At 50.2% G+C, this 21315-nt stretch overlaps 1 protein-coding gene across 1 annotated transcript; it reads left to right on the top strand.

Annotated features, from left to right (window-relative positions):
* Positions 1-4966: 4966 nt before the first annotated feature.
* On the top strand, positions 4967-18824 carry LOC120789628 (gamma-aminobutyric acid receptor subunit rho-3). Its single transcript, XM_040126449.1, has 9 exons — positions 4967-5057; positions 11519-11586; positions 12955-13178; positions 14614-14696; positions 14944-15081; positions 15553-15705; positions 16485-16546; positions 17302-17433; positions 17833-18824. The coding sequence occupies exons 1-9, from the start codon at positions 5039-5041 to the stop codon at positions 18133-18135; spliced, it is 1182 nt and encodes a 393-aa protein (XP_039982383.1). The 5' UTR covers positions 4967-5038; the 3' UTR covers positions 18136-18824.
* Positions 18825-21315: the final 2491 nt, after the last annotated feature.

Raw genomic sequence — 21315 nt, 5'->3', positions numbered from 1 at the left:
CACTTTTCCCACATCTGTTTTTTGATTGAAAGGCTTCGAGGATAGGGAAGACTTTGTCAGCCTCTTTGAGCGCACCATCTGTGCCAGTCCTGGATCCTGGCAGTCCGACAGATTTTCTCCCTGGTTTCGCTTTGCCAGCAAACAAGTCGGAGGTGCCCTGAACTCGTTTTCACTCGTCTCGCGTTTGTTTCCTCCGAGGCAGAAAAAGCGCGCTTTCGCAAGCCCCTGGAAAACTCCTGCGGGTCACACCGGGCCAACAAAACACTGTCGGGGTTGGCTGACTCTGAAAGGCTCCCTGTAAACACGCCGAAGAGGCCCGGCAACAGACGAGCCATAATCCAGCGCTCTGCAGAGGCGGGCCTTACACCGGCAAGAACATCTGATGGCGTGACCCCTCGAGTGCGCGGCGAGCGCCGCTTTTGCGAACCTGACCTCCATTAAAACCCCGTCGTCCTACAATCGGGCCAGTAGGGTGACAGCGCCTAAAAAACTCAGACACGCCTCGGGTGGCTTAACTTCCCGGCTCAAATTTGCAAAGACCCGTGGAGGTTGTGAAAGAGTTATTTGTCACGTTCGAGGCGGAGGCGTTAAATTTCTCAACAGAATTCAAAGCTGCAAAGGAAGAAATCCCCCCCCCCCAGGATGACTTGTTCACATCCATAGTCCAGGTCAAACTGACCGTCTTACTGTAGATGTTGTTGCGCATTTGTGCGTGTTTCGTTGCTTTATATCAGCTTCTCTGGCTGCTTGTGTGGGTCCTTACTGTTTTGCGTGTGCATGCGCGTTGACATTTTTCTGCGCTCGCGCACGTGTTGCGTGTGCGTGTGTGTGCGCGTGCGCGTGTGTGGGATTATGTTCCTCCAGAGGTGTAAACCGAGGAAGGCGCTAAGGTGCGGCCGGGGCTACAAGCGGTTTGCTCCGCTCCGGGTTCGGATTAAACCCCGGCTGATCCTGACGACCCTTTGGCGTTCGAGCCGCTTCCAGACCCGTGATTCATTTTCCCGCGCACACACACACACCTCTCTCTCTCTCTCTCTACACGCACACACACACACGCGCATGACGTGTCGAGGTGCGCCAACCTCATATAATCACACCAGGTGCCTGATTTTTCATTGTCCCGCAGAGAAAATCCTGATTACTGATGTGTGTGTGTGTGTGTGTGTGTGTGTGTGTGTGTGTGTGCACGTGCCTGTGCGTGTGTGCGTGTGTGACCGTTTGTAGGTTAGTGAAAGATTGCTGTGGCTGTAGATAAGAGGATTAGGGCGGAATTAGTGTCATTCCTTTATCGCTGGGAGGAATAGGTTCATATCGATTTTAATCAGAGATTGAAAGATCCGCGAACCCGCAGATAAAACAGACAGAGACCGGAGGGCGGAGAGTGGAGGGAGGGCAGAGGACAAAGACTCCCGGGGCTCGACGCAGCCGGGACGTTCAGCTGGAGCCTGCGGAGCCGCACCTAAACGCACGCATGTGTGCGGGCGAGAGAGGACGTCCAGGGGATCGCCCGTGCGTCTGGAGGTCCAGGAGCTGCCGTGCGATGCCCGACCACCACCGAGTCTGATAGGGTTCGACTGCAGAGACCTGGAGGCGGAGGCGGAGGTGGGGCAGGGTCAGCGCGGCCGGGATGCTGCTGCCGTTGCGCCTTCTGCGGCGGGGACACCTGTGAGACATGAGGGTGGACGCGCTGACTTGCCTGGCCCTGGCCGCGGCCAGCGTCGTTGCCACGTTGGCCGGCGGCCGCGGCTCCGGGCGCAGGAAGCACAAGGAGGTCTTCCTCGGGGAAAACAGCAAGTTCAAGTTCGGAGGGTGAGTCGCACAGGTACACACACACCCACACACACACACACACACACACACTCTGTTACACCACTTGGGTCCAGACTGGAACGTCTCAACAGCTACTGGATGGACTGACATGAAACTTTGTACAGACCTTCATGTGGACCCCAGAGGATTAACACCCGCCCCCCCACCACCGGCATTTCCTCTAGCGCCACCAGCAGGTCAGGACTTTGCGTATCTTTCGTGAAATATCTTAATATTTGCTTGATGGATTGGCGCGGAAATTTTGCTTTCACTGCCCCCCCCCTTTCCCCCCACGAGGCCAGCCCTTTCCACTTCCCCCAGTAAAGGTCCCCAACCTATGCTGGACGGGGGGGGGGCACCACCTTTGGTGCAGATGTTCAGAATTCCAACACGACGACCTTGGTTGGTGCAACCCCCTTTCCTCCGGCGCCACCGCCAGGTTCCCCGCGCGTGGTTCCGAGGGGGGAAATAGCTCAGCAACTGTTGGACGGGCCGGCCGTGAAATCCGGTTCAGACCTTGACGCCCAGGTCCCCCATGGTTTGATCGCTTCCCGTTTGCCATCGAAACCAGAGAAGCCCCTTTCCGTGCCGGCGGGTTCAGTGCTGCGCTCCCAGATGACACCGAACGCGTCCCGGTTCCGGGTTCCTTTCATTTCTGCAAAGCGAATTCACGGCGACGTCCGTCCCGGAACGTCGGCTGCCGGGGCGGGGAAGAAGTAAAAGAGAGAGAAATGAACGCTGGCTTTCGTGTTGGCCACGCGGAGATCAGGGTGAACTTGCCCTGACCGAGTCGGGCTGCAACGCTTGGGCTCTTTGGGCGGGAGGGCGCTCCCCAGACGTGCTGCACGTGTTCGACGGGGGAAAGGAACTTTCCCGGGGCGAAGGGGTGAATGCAGCCTCAGTTCGGCGCGAGTTGCGCGAGTGACTTCCGTTAGCAAAGCCGCAGAATGTGTGTCTACCGGGGGGGGGTCATAATAAACGTCTTTGTTTGAAAAACTTCATAATTTCATTTATTTAGAGTCGATTTACGCGTAAGATTCACAAACCAGGCTTCCACCATTAATTTGAAACATTGATACTGAGACATAAAAAGCAAAATGTAGAACCTGCAACTGTTTGGAGAAAAAGTTGTTTTTTTTTGTTTTCACCAGAATAAACCCCCCATCGCAGCCGGTGAGCCTCTGGATCCAGACGTGGTAACGACATCAACAGCCCCACGTCACGCACTCGCAGCTCGGTCATCGCCCCCGTGCACGGAGCGTCCTAAAAGCAATTAAAAAAAAATAAATAAATCAAAATCTCTCTCCCTCCGCCGCTGGGTAAACACCACCTGAGCCGCGAGATAACGGCGCAACCTTGATCCGCCGTCTAATGTCGCCGCGCACGAGCGACGGGTGCCCCCAGGTAGGCGCGGAGGCAACCTGGCTCGCGCAGAGAACTTGACTCAGGTCCAGGACCCCCGTCTCCTCAGAGGGGTGTTGGTCAGGGCCCCGTCTCGGTGGGAGTCCGGTGAAAACGCTTCATTTCAAGGGTCGCGGGTCGGTTTCCTCTCGTCAGGATGATAATTATCATAACGAGGCCTTTTTGTTTTCCCAGCAGGCATCTGGGTGTGTCGCCCTAGGACGAGCACAGATGTTACTAATGACATTAGCGGGGGGGGGCTGATAACAGCTCAGCCACCGGGGATGTTGTTGTTTTTTAACACCCGCGGTTTTCCTGCCGTAACGTGACACAAATGACACGAGGTCAAACACAAAGCTGAGTTACTCTGAGCGGCATCCGGTCTCACGTAACCCCCCACAGCAAATTAGCGTTTTGTCCGGATTAGTCTTGATTCGCTGTGTGTGTGTGTGTGTGTGTGTGATACAGTTTTAGGTTTAGTTCGTTCAGGTTGGAGATTACTGTTCGAGTTGGTTCGCTTTGGGGGTTTGTGGCGTTGGATTCAGGGTTAATTTAACAGATTAGGGAAAATGGGATTTGGCTCAAAGACATTTTGTGACCTCACAATAACAGAGGACCAAGTGTGTGTGCGTGTGTGCGCGTCCTTGTTTGTTTGTGCCAAGGTGTGTGACTTTCAAAGAGGCTTTTCATTCGTCAGCTGCGAAAATCTGAAACAGCTTTTATCGCCTTCACCGCTGCGCGCTCACCTGTGCACCGCATGTGTGTGTGTGTGTGTGTGTGTGTTTGTGTATGTTTACCTCCTCCCCAAACACACACACACACACACACACACACACACACACACACACAGTACAGCGTGTACTGCAGAGGCTTAAACCTTCTACGTCCCGACAGTCGTGGCGTTGCGGTTTCACCGGTTGAATGTCAGACATGCCCGGTAGTTCATAGTTTATTTAGCTTCAGGCTGTGTTCGCCGTACGCTGTGTGAGGACGGCGGCACTCACACACACCCACACACACACACACACACACGTGTTGGCGAGCTGCTACGCGCTCGGCATTCCTCGGCCTGTTTTGCCTGCTGCCATTCGACTTTTCGCGCAGCGTCGAGCCCGAAGGTTCGTCCTTCGGCCTTCGACACGGCGGTTCCCCGGAGGTTCCTGTCTCCGGGTCCGCTGACTTGGTCTTCCGGGACATTTCGGCCCCGTGGCGTCCGTGGCCCTCATCGGCGGACAGTTTTGGCTCCACCTGACACCGGAGAGCAGGGGGCCAGCCTGTTGCTGTGCGGAGGGGTTTAACCCTACAAGGTCCAGGAGTAGCTTTTCATCCACTCTGACTTCAGCAATGAAGGCTGAGAAAAGCCGAGGGGTTCACGGGAAATGTAGTGCACACGGTCTGTTCTCCGCAGCCGGTTTTTAATCAGTCCCGCTTGCAGCACCGAGGCCCGTCTGGGAACAGAATGAAACGCTTGGTGTGCGAGACAGAGGACACGGGCGCATGTCGGTGGAGCGCTGCCACGCCACTTATTACGGTTCTTGGCCGGAGGAGAGCGAGCTGCAGGGGGAAGGAGGGAGAGAGAGAAGCACAGATTTTAATTTGCTTTGATATCCCGAATCAAATCCTGCAATTACAGCCCTAATAAACCAACTAATAACGGTGTGTGTGTGTGTGTGTGTGTGTGTGTGTGTGTGTGTGTGTGTGTGTGTGTGTGTGCGCGCGCGTTGTTTTCTGCAGACGCATTGACTACAAGCTCAAGAGGCAGGACAGCACCAAAACGCTGCTAATAAAAAGTGAACAGCTGCTGAGGATCGAGGAGCACGACTTCGCCATGAGACCGGGCTTTGGAGGTCGGACCATACACACACACACACACACACACACACACACACACACACACACACACACAGAGAAAGAGACAAACACGCAGAGGTACAGCACATTTCATCCCTGATGCCTGGCGGTTTAATCCACTCACTCACACATTGTCAAACACAGGAAATCAGTCCTCGTCCCTGGCCGATGATGCCGCGGTCTGGCGATGCGATGATGGGCACTGGGTCACCCAGACGACGGATGTGTCAATCCGAAATCACCAGCGCTGACCCAGATTGCACTACTGTGTGGCAGTGTGTGTGTGTGTGTGTGTGTGTGTGAGCATTAATGCATTTGAAATACAGTAGGACTCTTTGTGCTCGCTCAAATGTGATTGTGTGTCCCTCGCGCGTTCGTGCGCGTTTTTGCAATATAATGAGTGCCTCGGTGCAAGTGTGGCTATTGTGTGTGTGTGTGTGTGTGTGTGTGTCGTGCGGTTTGGGGGGGGTTCGTGTGCATTAATCTGGATTATATTCCAGGTCTGGAGCAGATGGAGGGGGGGGAAACAAACTGACGTCTGCAGTGAAGATCACCACTGATACACGCGCGCTGACGCATATTTCATGCAAAAGCCACGAGGCCGAGCGGCGGATGCTCCTATAAAGGGCACGTCGGTGGATTCAGACCGTGTCAGTGTGTGAACTCAAAGCGGGTCATGGGATATGCGTGCGGGTCTGTAAGTACAGTATCTGGTAGCTCGGCCCGTCTACTCATCATTTGGAGGTCCTGGTACTGCCCCCCCCCCGCTACATTTCCCCTGACAGCAGAAGTTGCTGGTTACGTTCCGGACGCAGATTTTACACTCAGCACTAAATTGACTAATACCCCAGTTGTGACCCCAAAACGACCCAAAGTGCGAATTCTTTTGGTTTTTGTTTCTTTTTTTTCCAGCAACAGCCTTGTTTCAGACCTCGTTTGTAAAACACTCTGACTTCCTCTCTTTTCCTGGCCCCTGAACAAACCCTTGGCCTCTAGAATTTACAATCATATACTAAAGGAAAGTCAGAAGGGGGGGTGGTCCCGGCAGATGGTTTGCGCAGAGAGCTGAAGACTTTGTCACCAGATTCAGAACCGGGTTTCCGCGTCCTTTGTTTGGGTTGGTTTTGGTTAAATAATATTCTAATCTTTGAGTTGCACTGTGCGAGAGTGCTTTGCAGATGCGTGCGGCGCTAACGTTGTCCGGCCTCAGCCGGCGTTCCCATCGGCAGGACTAGATTGTGGGTTCCCTCTGGAAACCCGCCTCTAACCTGCCACACTCAGGCCGCAAACAGCTCTGCGTTGAGACAAGGCAGGGTGCAGCGTTGGGGCAGCGTTGGCGGAGGCCCAGTTGCTTCGGGCACCGGCGGGACAGTGTCACATAATCGGTCCGGCCGGAATAATAGATCTGGAGGGTTCGTCAGATGCCAAAGCTCCACACAGTGGTTCACAGTCCTCACAGGATTTCCAGGATTTGACATCTCCGGAAGGTTGTCAGGATGGCAGCTGTTTTATCAGGGTGGCCATTAGAAATGCTCCACTAGTGATGAGCCAGGAATGTGTCCTCGTACCTGTGTGACCGGCCAGCACGGCCCCCGTGCCCTGGCTTTTACTGCCCGAGCTCTCCGCGCTGCCAGACCCGCAGCGGTCTCCTTCGAGCGACTGGCTGTTTGACCCACGGTCGTGGTCACGGGCGACATGGGAAGGTTCCCTCGGGACACGGCGCTGGAACTGGGGCCTCCGGCTCCCCGCGCCCAGTCCCTGATCCCGACCTAGGAGGTTTTTACGGTCGTTACTCGGCCGCCTGTCATGGGAGTGTAAACACAGGTCGTTTCAAGCGTCCGAACAAAGGACAATGCTGACATTCTTCTGGCGAAGACAGCCTCTTCCTGCCATTCTTTTGCAGACAAGCGAAGACACGAAAATCCCATAAAACGGAGGATTTAGGAGCTCTTCATCAAAACTCCCCTCTTCCTCACGACGAGTACCGCTGCTTCATCCCGGACGCACCTCTGCACCTCCAGATCTAAACCTTTTAAGGCTCGAGGATTCGATTACTTGACAGTACGATCGGTTCGTACCACGAAGCCCTCTTACCTCCCGACCAGAGAAAGATGTATTCGCAGTCTTTACTTTACCGGATTAGTCGATCGAATTAAAATGAAGCTGCAACTGTTTAAACGATCGAACAAACGTTTGTTTGTTTGTTTGTTTCTTCAGGGGAAAAAAGTTCAGGGGCTCAGATGTAACAGTAAAGTGAAGGTGGTGTTTAGGTTTGGACGTTTTTCAGACGTCACCTTGTCCTCTGGAGCACCGTGACGGTTGTTTTACGGATCAGTCAAATAATCCGGGACCTAAGTGGCAGATGAATCCATAACGAAAGCCGTTGTTACTCGCAGCCATGCGTGTTTTATCGGCTTTCTTTTTTATTTTAATCGGCGATATAACTCGTCTCTAGCGACTGGTTATGGCTGTCATGAGTATGAAGTGGCATTGGATTGAAATCCAAGTGCCTCTGAAGTGTTACTCGGACGCAGCGGTTGCGCAAACGTCCCCCACCGCCGTTCCTGACCCACACAGTCGCACACAGCGTCCCTCGCTGCCACCATGTCTCCCTCTGCCCCCCCCTCCGTCTCCCTCCGTCTATGCGGTCGGTTGGCGTCTCCGCGGTCCTGCCTGTCGCTCAGGGTGGGGACGACAAAAGCGCCACTGTCTGCCCCACGGGCCCGCGGCATTGCCACGCACTATAATTTTACACTGACATGGGAGAAGATCTCAGCTTTTTGTGCCCCAGACCAGCCTATAGCTCCCGTGCGCGCGTGTGCGTGTGTGTGTGTGTAGAAGCGGAGGAATCGAAACCACCCTCTCCACAGAAAGTCTTCATCAAACCCAAACGAACCCCCACCAACGTTGCTGTGAACTCCACGTCAGGCCGCCTCAGCTCCGTCCACGTCGTGTTTCCACATCGCGGCGCCGGATGCACGCGGCTGATTTTTTTTTTTTTTTTTTTACCAGCAGGGGCCGATCTGGATTCTGATTGGCAGATTCGCTCCCGGTCCGAGAACCGGGTTTGGCAGCATAAGTCGTTGCCGATAAGCCGGCGGGTTTGGTTCAGCGCCGTGTGGTGACAGTGGAACGAAATGCGCGTCACCGTTGTTGAATTTTTTTAAAAACTGTGACACCCCCCCCCCCCTTCCTGCTCGCACGTGGACAACGTGCGCTGGTCCTATCGATAGTGGCGTTTTTTAAATCACCTGTTTATTTGCGGGTGACAGGACGCATCCCAAAAGTCCAGACCACGGCAGCATAGTGCTGGTTCCATAATGGTCGGCTGTGATGTAAGGCATGCGTTATTTGTAGTAAGTGCGGTTTGACATGGGAAAAAACCAGTGTGGTCCTGTGTGTGTGTGTGTGTGTGTGTGTAGGCTGAAAAACATACAGACACTTAAGCCTTCTGGCAGAGGAGAGCTTCCATTACGTTACAGTGTTTCGGTCCAAGCTGTCCAGTGTCGGTATGGGTTGTGTCGGAGTCTCTGCCGTGTGTCCGTGTCCTCGAAAAGAGCATGAAGGAGACTCCGTCTTGACTGCATATAAAGGTTTATTACAAAGAAGCACAGCGTCAAGTCCAGCACCTGCAGATCTGCTCCTGAGAGGGTGTGAAGCCGATGAACCAGTCTGAGAATCAGCCTCGGTCACCGACTCTTAAATACGACAGTTGTTTTCCTAAAAAACTGTCACTAACACACGGCTCCAGTCACTGAGCGTTAACCTCCTTCTCCAAACTGTGAGGCCCCACTCTGACGACCTTTGACCTAGGGCCTCCCTCTAAACACAGCTCTGCATATGTAAACGTACACCTCGACAGTAACTGACTCACTGGATCCACACGGGGGGGGGGGGGCCTTCGTGTCGCTGCGGTGTCCGTGACAGAACATTGTCATTAGTGCTCAGTCGGACCAGATGCTGGAATAGGCGGAGCCCGTAAACGGGTGATGTGGGGACTAGTGTAGGTTCTTCGGAGGCCACCGTTGGTTTGGCGTAGTCTCGTGTTCATGGCGAGATCTGAAGAGAAACGCCGTATTCGCGGGTTTATATTGAACCGGACGACGGGACACACGCAGTGATGCAGTTGCTCAGTTTTTGGACCCTCAGAGGGTCAGAACCCGGTCCTGCGGGGACAGTGTCCAGGTTGTTGTAAGTTTAAGTACGTAAACAACTACTCCCCAGCCGAGGGCAAACCTCTGCCGCCGCTGCAGCTGCCGCAGCAGCTGTTGAAATACCAAAGCCTCGGGCCGACGGTGAGTCACGTCAACCTCGACAGTGGAACCTGACCTCCTCTCGCACACGTGTGCCTATGAAATGCCTGCCTCATGCCTTAAACCTGCTCTGGAAAAGGAAAACAGTGAAGAGAGGAGAGAGGGCGAGCGGGTGGACCCCCCCACCGGCTGCAGTCGTCGTCGGGGCTACGCTTAATGTCGAGTCTGCACCGCTGGTGGGGTGGGGGTGGGGTTTTTTTTTTTTTTTTTTTACGAGTCAGACGGAGACAAAGCCGGGCCGCGGGAGCTTTGTGGTCCCGGCTGTCAGGTGGACTTCATTAAATAAAGTGTTTATTGAGCCGCCGCAACCCTAACATTCAAGTGGAATTAACACGCTTTACATCCATGTTCACACACACACACACACACACACACACACACACACAAAGAAAAAAAACACAGACACTTTAGAGTACTTTTTCTTTTCTTGCTGTCCTTGAGGGTGAAAACAGGAATGCAACCCAGTAAACCAGCACCGGACCTGTGTGTGTGTGTGTGTGTGTGTGTGTGTGTGCTTACGCACAGTAAAACCAGCAAATGGCCAGAGGCACTGGCGTTGTCTTGATGTCTCCGCCTTCGAGCTTGTTCAAATAAAACAACAACAAACTGGAAACAGAAGCGTGCCCACAGATATGCAGATAATAAGTCCGCCCTGGGGATGAATGGAACCAGTGGCTCCCAGTGATTTCACCAGTACCACAATTGACAAAATGACAAACGAGCTACATCACTTTTCCCCCCGCATGTTTATAGAGGGACTTAAAGGGGCCAAAGCGCATTAGAGTCCGGGCTTCTGGCGAGTGGTTTGCTGCTTTGAAAGGTCACTGCCCCCCCCCCGCTGCCAATGCGTGACGAGGTATCCAGAGGTTACCTGCTGCCCCCGGCGGGTGTAAAATAATATGAGCCCCTCCACTCACAGCAGGGGGGGGGGACTGGAAAGGCAGCCGTGGAAGAGTCACCCAGACCACTCGCTGAGGCAGAGGTCGAAGTGCCGTAGTCCTCAGAGTACTCCATTACAAGTAAGTTAAAGTCCAAAGGTTATTGAGTTAGAAGGCTCAAAAGTAACGGTGCTCGTCGTGCAGAACGATTCCTGCAGCAGTTTTTCATTATCATAGGATATTACAGCGTATTGTTCTGTTTTTTATTATGTGAGAGCGTTTTAATATTTTACTTAGCGGGGTAAAAAGGGCAATAAGGTTCCTTCTGAAATGTAATACAGTACAAGTATAAAGTAGAGTACAAGTACCCCAGGTGGGCTCAGTACTTAGAGTAGATGTACTTAGTTACATTCCACCGCCTGCTCGCGGTGAATGCGCTTTTCGGCCTGCAGCCCAAAGTTAGCCGAGTAGAGGTTCAGAGAAGAACAAGACCACCAAACATCCTCACAGCCGGTTAACACATGTGGTGCAAAAACCTCCTCCCCCGACCCGGCCAGGTTATGTTTTGCTCTGTGGGGGCGGCGGAGCTAAAGGGGGAGGGAACAGTCGGTACTGAGGCTGGTTTCCTGGTGGCGGCGGTGGTGGATTTGTGCTGTTTAGCTATTTCTACTCTGTTTGTGTGCACAAATCAGGCTGTTCGGGGTTTAGCGGTTAAACGAGCTTAATCTGCTAATGAGGCGGATGGAGCGGGGGAGTCCCGAGGGCAGATGTTGATGCCGCGGTCAGCCGGTGGCCAGGCCGAAAGGATGTTGTCAGCAGCGCTTGAGCAGAATGTGGTTCGAGGGGCCGATACGGATGATGGGACCAGGCCGAAGGGCCGATATTTGACATCCCGGCATGAGATCGTAGACAAACTATTCCTAGTTTTCCCAGTGTTTCCTGTTAAGGGCGGAAAAGGCCTCTGGAGCAACGCGCTTGCCGTCCTGGGACATCAGCACTCCTCCAGTGAAACGGACGCGGCGTCATGTAGCGGGCTTTCCCGAGGCTGTAGATTAGATCACACACATCGCATACAACTCACACACAGCATATGCGTGGGGGCTGACACACTGGAAAGCCACTGTACAATTCTTTACTGAATACTGCAGGTAATGTACCGCGACAGCTGGCGCTGTCGAGGAGGCGTTTGGTAGTTTCGTGACCCTAAATGCACCCTGCAAAACGTCCAAACCCCCCAGTGATGTGCCCCTGCTGTTGTTGTTTCAGGCGCAGCCATCCCCGTGGGCATCGACGTGCAGGTGGAGAGCATCGACAGCATCTCGGAGGTCAACATGGTGAGAAGAGAAACCAGCGGATTTTTTAGACCTCGTTTGGGGCTCGGCCACATTTTGACGGGTGGGCGCTTCCCGTCCGCCGGTTAATGTGGCACGGAAACTGCCCTGCTCGCCAAGTTCCCCAGCGTGCAGCGTTTTGACGGCAGGAGAGTCGACAGACAAACCTGTTAAGGCTTGAGTTTATATGAAAGTGACTGTTGCATAGGGGAGTCTACTGTATCTATGTTCACCTGTGTGTGTGTGTGTGTGTGTGGGTGGGGGGGGGCACATTCTATTCATGTACATATCTTCACAATCCTTTTCAAGTCAACCTTTTGGAGTCTGAGGTAATTTTTCCATTTTTGCTTCACATTCACCGGGGCACATTCACACGTTTTAAATTCGATATTTAAACTAACTTGAAATACCTTTAAACCTTTCTTATGAAGAATAAAACTGAATTGAAGCGACTAAGTAACTTTAAGGGGTAAAAAACGAACTAATTTTTTTTAGGTATATGCAAAAACCTTATTTTCACTAAAAAAAAAACAAGACAGGAATATAATGGCTCTGTGAAGACTTGAACAACCTTGAAAAGGTGCCCTGTGACAGGCTTTTTCCATTTACCACTAATTCATGAAAATAGGCTGAAACTTCAGAGGGTTTAAAAAAAGATCGTGGTGAAAAAAAAAACAATCTGAGTGGAGGCGAGGTCTGGCCTCATCTGGTTTCTGACCTCTCGGTGGCTCTGCCTTCACCTCGACTGGCCACGTACTCACAAGTGCCTCACCAAGTTCCTCCGACCGAGAGAGATGAATGGTGAGGAGGAAGGTGTTGTCACGGGCGCCTGGACTGGGAACAGTGGGGGGGAAAAAAAAAAACTGCATGTGGTCAGTTCAGGCTGCTGCAGAAGAATGTCAGTTTCCTCCATCTGACACCAGATTATAAACCTTTTCAGCTCCCAACACTCCTAAAATAAGTTTGACACAACATTACAGACATGCTTGCACAAAAAAAAAATGGCGGACTTCCATCCAATGAGGATTTTTTTTTTCGTCTCACTTTGTTCTCCTTTGCTCACAAATATCAATCAGGTTACCAGGAAAATGTGCTTACACGAGGTTTACAACAGTAAGATTAGATCCTTTGTTAATTCTTTAAATTTATTTAGCATCATTTTAAACAAATCCACGCTTCAAAGGGCAATAAAACGTCAGAGGGAACAAAGCAAAAAAGGAAAGGAGAAGTCAAGGACAGAAGAGCACAGACACTAAAGAGCAGAGAGCTGAAATAAATCAAAGCGTAGGAGCAGCGATGACTGTTATGTTCCATGATACACATCCAGAAGTATGAGACTCAAAGCCAAGATTTTCTTTGATTTCTGTTCAGGACTTCACCATGACCCTCTACCTGCGCCACTACTGGAAAGACGAGCGCCTGGCGTTTCCGTCGCGCAACAACCAGAGCAGGACGTTTGACTCTCGACTGGTGAAGAAGATCTGGGTTCCTGACGTCTTCTTCGTCCACTCCAAACGCTCCTTCATCCACGACACCACCATGGAGAACATCATGCTGCGGGTTTACCCCGACGGAAACATCCTCTACAGCGTCAGGTACGGGACAGGCGCGGCTGGAGACATGAGAGGTTAAGTTGTGTGCCGTGTCTAAAAATGGAGGTAGAACTGTCAGAAATGAAGATATCCTCTACACCCCGTTTTATGGTTTCTGAGTTCAGTCGTTCTTGTCTGAAGACTGGTGTTGATGCCTTTTGGGATTTAATAACAACGTGAGACTTGTGACCATCCACATACCCCAACGAAAAAGGGAAAACGAATTATCATAAGCGAGTGGTTCGGGAAAGTGTGTCTTCAGTGGTTTGTTGTTAGGGGGCCAAACTTGAGTCTCTTCAGGTACACTTAGGCATGGCTTTTGGGGTGCAGACTTCAGCCGGATTTGGTGAGAGTCATCTGTTAGCAAATCAGACCAGTGTACCTGGGTCGATTCTGGGGTGCAATGCATCTAGAGTCTGGCATGGATTCAGGCCACTGTTGGACCATTTTGGCTACTTGGTGATGCATCTCTCAGATGTGATCGACCAGCTCTCCAGCTACTCATACATTTAAACCTGAAATAAGAACTTTTTTTTTTGCCACTTCCGGTCAGCACAAGAAAGTTGTGAACACAACATTAAAATATTATGAGCCTCTAAGTTAATATGGCAAACATGTTGGCAGACATTTGCTTATTCATACGTCCAGCAGTTACAGGGCAGCACGATGATTCACCTTGAGTGGTGCTTGTGTCCAGCTGGTGAGTCTAAGTCCAGTGCTCCCTCTCTTTCAGCTCTGTTTTTGGTCTCCACCAGCTCCTGAGAGAAATATCTGGCTCTGTAGCCCCTAAATGCTCCACCGTGTTCACCAGCTAGTCGCTAACTTTGCCTTGCGGAGTCGGGCAGCTGGCGTACAAAGGTTTTATAGAGCTTTTTTTCTGAAAATGGCAGCCTGCTGCTGGGATCGCGGTTGAGGTGAGCGCGGAAAATGAACCAAAACAGTAAAGCTACAGCTGAGGTGAACTGCAGATTTAGGTGATAATTCTCTACCAAATAATATACTCTCTTCTCTATAAGAATATTAACTAAAGCAGCTTTGAGCCTGCCAATTGGCTAACTTAATATCATTTCAATCCATAACCCTCTGAAACGCTTGTACTTTGCTTTTGTCCATCAACGCAACCGATTAGATTATTTTTGGACTTGGAGACAAATTTGTCAAACTAAAATCTGACAACAACTGAAGGCCCTGCACGTAGTGTCATTCAGTGATCCCCCAGACAGCTACAGAATCAGCATTTCACGTCATGCCAATAGGGGCAACCGAAATTGAAAACGTGAGGAGGACAGTTATGCTCAGGTTTCCTTGGTAACAGCAGGAGAGTTCTGTGCAGGACACGGTGAATGTTGTCTGCAGTGCAGGAACAACTGTAGTGGCAGCTGTTTCATACACTGGATGTGTGTGTGTGTGTGTGTGTGTGTGTGTGTGTGCTTTTCAGGGTCACCGTTACAGCCCTCTGCTCGATGGACTTCAGCAGCTTCCCTCTGGACACGCAGAACTGCTCGCTGGAGCTGGAGAGCTGTAAGGCGCACTCTCAGTAAAACACGATGCTGACTGCTCCGTGTTTGGAAAAAAAAATCCCGCTGTAACGTATGCAGCAACAAATGGGAAGGATAACTTCAGACGACTGCTAACAAAAACAAACCATTCTCTGTCTCCTCTTTCCCTGCTCATCTTCCCCCTGTTTTCCATGTCACTGATGACCTCCTTCTCCCTCCCTCTCTCTCTCTCTCTCCCTCTCTCTCTCTCTCTCTCTCTCTCTCTGTAGATGCGTACAATGAGAACGACCTGATGCTTTACTGGAAGAATGGGAACGACTCTCTGAGGACGGATGAGATCATGTTGTCTCAGTTCTTCATTGAGCATTTCCACGCCTCCAATGGCCTGGCTTTCTACAGTAGCACCGGTCCGTGTGTGTGTGTGTGTGTGTGTGTGTAGTTTAATAACCTGAATTCACACTGAAAGGGCTGAGGTTTCTTTTTACAAAAGGATGTAGAAAGTAGTTCACTACTGAAAATTGAATAGAAAAATTAATCCTGAGTAGCAGCTACAGAAAATAATACAATATCATGTAAGTGTGTCATATCATGTTTTTACCCTGCGGTCAAAAGTATGTGGACACCTCTGTTTGCACACTTGCAACCATTTAACACCTTTAAGGTGAACTGGAACACCGACCGTGAGCCAGATCTTATCACACCCGACATCAGTGCCGGACCTCACTAATGCTCCTGTGTCTGAATGGGAGCAAATCCCTGCAGACAGGTTCAAGGTCTGGTGGAAGGAGTAAACCCAGAAGAGTGGAGGCTGTTAGAGCAGCAGGTGTCGTCCCAACGAGACGTTAAAAATCAGCGTCTCCCTGGTCTCTTTTTGTCAGGATGGTACAATCGCCTGTTCATTAATTTCATCCTTCGGAGGCACATCTTCTTCTTCATGCTGCAGACGTACTTCCCCACCATGCTGATGGTGGTTCTGTCCTGGGTCTCCTTCTGGATTGACAGGAGGGCTGTTCCAGCACGAGTCTCTCTGGGTAAGACTGAACATCAACATTGCCACAAACCAAGTCGCATCCCTAAAATTTCAGGATTTACTTTGTGGGGGATCAGCTTTTTGTCCCCAAGTGTGACGTGACTCCCCATAATAGGAATGTGTGAACAGAAATGTACCCCCCCCCCCACAGTGTAGCACAGAGACAGACAGCAGGTGCATTTACAGAGAACATGCTACATTAAATATTATGTTTGCATACGAAAAAGATCTTTGTTGTGTTCCTTTGTATCACTCTTTTAAATAGGTTGCTTGAAAAGCAGTAGCACTTCAACACGAAAGTTAAAAAGAAAAGCAGAAAATAACTGCAAGCTCCAGCTATTCTAAGCTGAACAAATACTTGTTTTTCAGTCGCACTGGGGTCTGGAATAAGCTTAACTTAAAAGTAAAGTAATTATTGATACATTCATTTTTAAATACATTTCAAACGAGTCTTTTAAAACAGAAAAATATTGTTCTGTTCCTTCTGCTTTTTGCCCGCTGTATCAGTATAAATCGCACCACGAATTGAAATGATCCAAATCGCATGAACTTAGGATCTTAGACACCATCGACGGTGGTTTTGGGAGGATTTGAGGTGGAGGAATCTTTCTAAAGATGCTGAAACAGTCTTGGTTTTTGTCATAAAACCCGCACCAAACTCCGTGTGATTTTCGGAGGCGTTCTGTAAAAAGGACCCACTAAATGTCAGAGGTGATGTTATGCCTGAAGACGCACGCGCTGCGATTCAAAAACACAACCCCCTGCTTTCTGGTCCTGCAGGTATAACCACGGTGCTCACGATGTCCACCATCATCACCGGGGTGTCCTCCTCCATGCCTCAGGTAACAGCCGTGTGGGCTCAGCGGGCCTTCAGGTAGAGTAGACCTCTGTGCATCCGGGCTCTCAGGGTCCTGAAGCAACCCTCAGGACAGATTTTAAGATCTTACCGATGACCTGTAAGGCCCCTCATGGCCTTGCTCCTCATGGTATTTCAAAGTTTTTAGCCCCTTATTAGTCCAGACGTCCACTGGGATCCTCAAGCAGAGACCGCTTGTCCGTTCCCGAGTCCAGACTTAAAGCTTGTGGGTCAAAGGGGCCAAATGCGGTCGGGGACTAGAGGCTCTGAAAAAACTTGCTTTCAGAAATAAGGTTGGCAGAGTTACTTTTACATTTTACTGGACTTTGTTTCACCTTAATATTCATATGGTCCAGTTTAAATGTATTTTATTTGCCGACAGAGTAGCTTTCATCATTTGCTAATTTTAATTTGTGGCCTTATTTGAAAGACTACGCTACTTAATTTTGGTTCTGTGCAATAAAAAAAAAAAATTTATTTATCATAAAGATTATAATTTGATTAATCCAACAAATATGCAAATGTACAGCAACACCTCGAATCACAGAAACGTGTCGTTAAAAAGACTCAAACCACGAGAAAAAAAAGCGAACGTGCACTGAAGAGGATCCACCTGCAGAATTTTAAGTTTTAATGTAGAACCCCCCCCCGGTCCCATCAGCCTCTTACCTTTTCATTCTGTATGTGTGTATTCAGTGTGTCGTGCTTGAGGATTTGTGCACGTTGTCTCCGTGTGTCCAGGTGTCGTACGTGAAAGCAGTGGACATCTACCTGTGGACCAGCTTCCTGTTTGTCTTCCTGTCCGTCATCGAGTACGCGGCGGTGAACTACTGCACCACGCTGGAGGAGATGAGGAAGATGAAGAGGGGGAAGGTCGGCGCGGGGGACGGGGACGGGGGGGGGGGTTATTGCACCACACAGCAACAGGCTGGCGGGACGGGGAGGGAATCGCAGGGGTAGCAGGGAATCAGCCAACTCATACCCTGCACTGCATCTCACTCTAGTGGTCAAACACAGGCACGACGCCACCGGCACCAACCTCCACCAGCCCGCAGCATGTGGGGAAAAAGTCACGCTAGAGCAACCGCTGACTCACCCCCTAACCCCCCCGTTTCACCTGAAGACGAGTAGACATGCTCTGGTGGAGTCTGGGGGCGCGGTTGCCCGAATAAACAAAAAATAAACAATAAATAAACAATAAATAAACAATAAATAGACATTACAGAACGGCGTCAACCGCATGTGACCTAATGCTTGCCCTCCCCCTTTCAGATCCCGTCCACCTTCAACGCCAGCCAGGCGATGGCCTTCGACGGCTGCTTCCACGACAATGACATCGAGCTGACGCCGTTCCCCGGCGCGGCGCCGACCCTGACCCCTGACGCCCGCGCCGCTCCGGCCCAGACCCCGGACATTCGCCCCGCGGAGGGAACTCGCCTCCGCCCGGAGCGGTCGCTGCGAGAAAACGTGGACCTGCTGCTCAGCAACAGCTACATGATCGACTCGTACTCCCGCCTGGCCTTCCCTCTGTCCTACCTGCTCTTCAACACCATCTACTGGAGCCTGTACTCTTGATCCAGCGCCGCAAGCTCTCCACGGACTGCGGCGCCCCCGACCGAGTCCGACCGTGCTGAGTCGGGGAAGCGGGCCGGAGGATCCCTCCTTCTCCGCGGGGCTCCAGAGCCGCTTCACTGCCCCGGTTCACGCATTCGTCGCCGGCTTCGTCACTAATCGCGTTCTTTGCAGGGGAGGCTCGAGATAGGAGCGCTCGAGTCCCTCGGCCCGAGCCGGAACTCTCCAGTCGTGCACGGTGTCACCGCGATGGATCCCGGGACTGGGACTGGGACTGGGAGAGCAACGAAGCCTGACTTGTTTTTTTTAATCACCTGTACATGTGACTCCTCTTTCTGTGCACCATCTTTATCTTAATGGTTTGTAGACTTACGTTGAACCCCTCGGCTCCGGGGAAGAGCATTTACCTGCAGATGTTTGACAAACATCCTGCTCTGTCTTTCTTTTTCTTTTTCTTTGACGAAAGTTGTGATTGGAGCAAACCAACTACTGTACGTGTCATGTCATTGATTTTTTCTTTCTCATTAAATCTGCATCTTGTTCACCGGGATGTTCACGGACTGACTCTCTGCGGCCGTGGCCGCGGTACCGCCGAGGACACAGACGTTACCGGCCTCGCTCGTGAATCCAGTGTTTTTTCTGAGTCCTTATAGGGGGTAAAGGCAGGTTGGGATCGTTTGAATGCTAAAAAACAAAACAAAAACAACAACAACCGAAGGGCCTTGTTGTGAAATGTAATCAATGCCGAAGACTTAAATGCTGAAAATGAAACATTTATGGTGTTTAAATATTCTGTAATGAGTTGGAGATTCAGTTGCAAATTAATTATGAACTTAAGACCTTTCACTGCTCCGGGCCGCGATTTAAAATATTGGCCGCGATCAGGTTTCGGTGGCGGCGTGCGGTCTCCATGGCAACTGCAGAGTTTGTGTACGGTCGGGAAAGTAGCGCTAACGGGCGGACTTGCCGAAGCAAACGCGGACTAAGGCCCACAGGGGGAAGCCGGGAAACCAGGTCCGAGTTTTTCGGGCCAGCGGAGGGAGGGTGACAGGTGAGGTTTCCCGTGTCACGGTCAGCGGCACGACCGACGGAAAGGCCGAGCCGCGTTAGCCGCGGCCGTTAGCCTCCGCGACGTTATTGTTATCGTTCGATTTACGGACGTTAACTAGCCAACGGCAGGCGGATGATTGGATGATTGGAGGACCGGTTGGCCGCCGCCGCTTTTCGCCAAGACAAGAGGTTATCAGCTCGGTTAAGTTGGCTTTGACCTACGCAAGTGAGCTTTACTCGGTTTTCCGTTTGTTTGTTTGTTTGTTTGTTTTTTCCTCACCGAACGACTCCAACTAAAAGCTAATCAGCAGGAGGTTAATTCAGGTTGTAAGGCTTGCTGCCGGGAAGACGGTCTAACGTTAGCCGAGTGAACGACGGGGGCGTCCTCTAAGGTAACACAAGATGTTTTATTTTGTTGTTGTTTTTTTTTTTAAGAGGAAAAATGGAGCAGAAAACCGCGGCTCAGTCGCTCCTAACGGGAGTCGGGATTTGAATGTCAGAAAAGTTGACCTAGCTTCGCAGAGTTCGCTGGCAAATGCTCGGGAAAGGTAGGCGTTAGCTAGCCGGGTCGGCATTGACAATCAGTTGGTGTCGGAAAAGTTCGGACGGACCCTGAGACCAGTGACAACTGACTAGCTACCGGTCCGGGGGTTGTCATTTAGCCGAGCCAACTCAATCCGACATCGATTTGAAAGCGATGTGAAACGAGGTACCAGAATCTCGTTAAGGTTAATAGCAGCTGTGGGAAAGTAGAAAGGACCCAAAAAGAGTATGTACCTGAATCACACACTCAGTCGGCAGTTTATTAGGCACACCGGGCTAAAACTAGTCCAGTCCAACACAACAGTGCTGCAGTAAATCCTCCCTTCGTGACGGTTAGGATGTTCGGTTTATATTGAAATCGTGGAACGGCGTGTAATAAAGTTCAGTGTTAACTTTACAAAGGTCACGCGTGATAAAGATCAACAAGGCCTCCGTCTGTGACCTCCATACTCTGACCGAACCCAGCCAAGTGTATTTGTAAGGCACCTTTCAGCGCCAAGGCAGTCAAAAGTGCTTTACATTAAACATATGAGCTATTAAGAAAATAAACACGAGACAGTACAGAAAGACATTTACATGGGATTGATATTCATTTAAATTGATATAGGATTTATTAAGTAAAAGAAAATAGAGGATAACAATAAGCTAAAATAGAATAAAACAGAAAAAACAGGAGACTAAGAAATTACAGTGAAGTGCAAGATAGGAATTATATATAATATCATATATGGTGAAACGTGATATACTGTGTATAATATGAATAAATAGCCCCAAGCTAAACTTAATAAAATGCAGTGGAAATCAGGTTTGTGCAGTGGATGCTGAGGTATTATTTTACTTATACTTTTATTTTACTGACTCGGTTTACTTATTTTGAACATATTGAAAGAAAACTTGGGAAGTTTTTTCAATCCAACTCTTAGGAAAATGTTGTCCTTTAATACAGTTAGTGTCAACAAAGCTAGGCCAGATCAGTTTTGGACAGTTTGTCGGACGAAACAAGGCATTTGAAAGTGTTACCTTGGACACTGAGGACCTGGGACGGATACTTTTCACCTTTCCCTGACATTTCATAGACCAAACGATTAATTGAGAAAATTATTTGTAGATGAATCGCTATCGAAAATAATCATTAGTTGCACCCCTACAATATACAGCATCTCATTAAGGTTAATAGCCCCTGTAGGGTAGTAAATGATAAATGTTATCTGAATCATGTCAAATGTACAGGTGTATAAAGTAAACTGTTTTCCAGCAATGTACAGAGGTTAGGGTTTGTGATTTTTATCGCCTCCGCATACACTGCACGATGTCCATTTAACATCATTTCTAAAGAAAAGTTGGCAGTTAAGTTTGTTCAGATGATTGCTTTCATATGGTTGTTTTATTCAGTCAGGTCAGTTTCTGTCGTCACCTTGTTATATTACAGCAGAGTGAATGAGAGCAAATGTGGTGATTTTTTTATTTATTTTTGATTTATTGTTGAGTCAATGAAATGTCAGAAAGTAATTAAAAAATGTCTGTCACTATTTCCCAGAGCCCAAGGTGGCAACAACTATCATTCTAGAAGCATGAGCCAGCAAACTTTTG

Source organism: Xiphias gladius, chromosome 5, assembly GCF_016859285.1.
Source record: "Xiphias gladius isolate SHS-SW01 ecotype Sanya breed wild chromosome 5, ASM1685928v1, whole genome shotgun sequence".
Taxonomy (NCBI): Eukaryota; Metazoa; Chordata; class Actinopteri; order Istiophoriformes; family Xiphiidae; genus Xiphias; species Xiphias gladius.
Note: the sequence above shows the minus strand (reverse complement) of the source record. Positions and strands in the feature narration are given on the sequence as shown.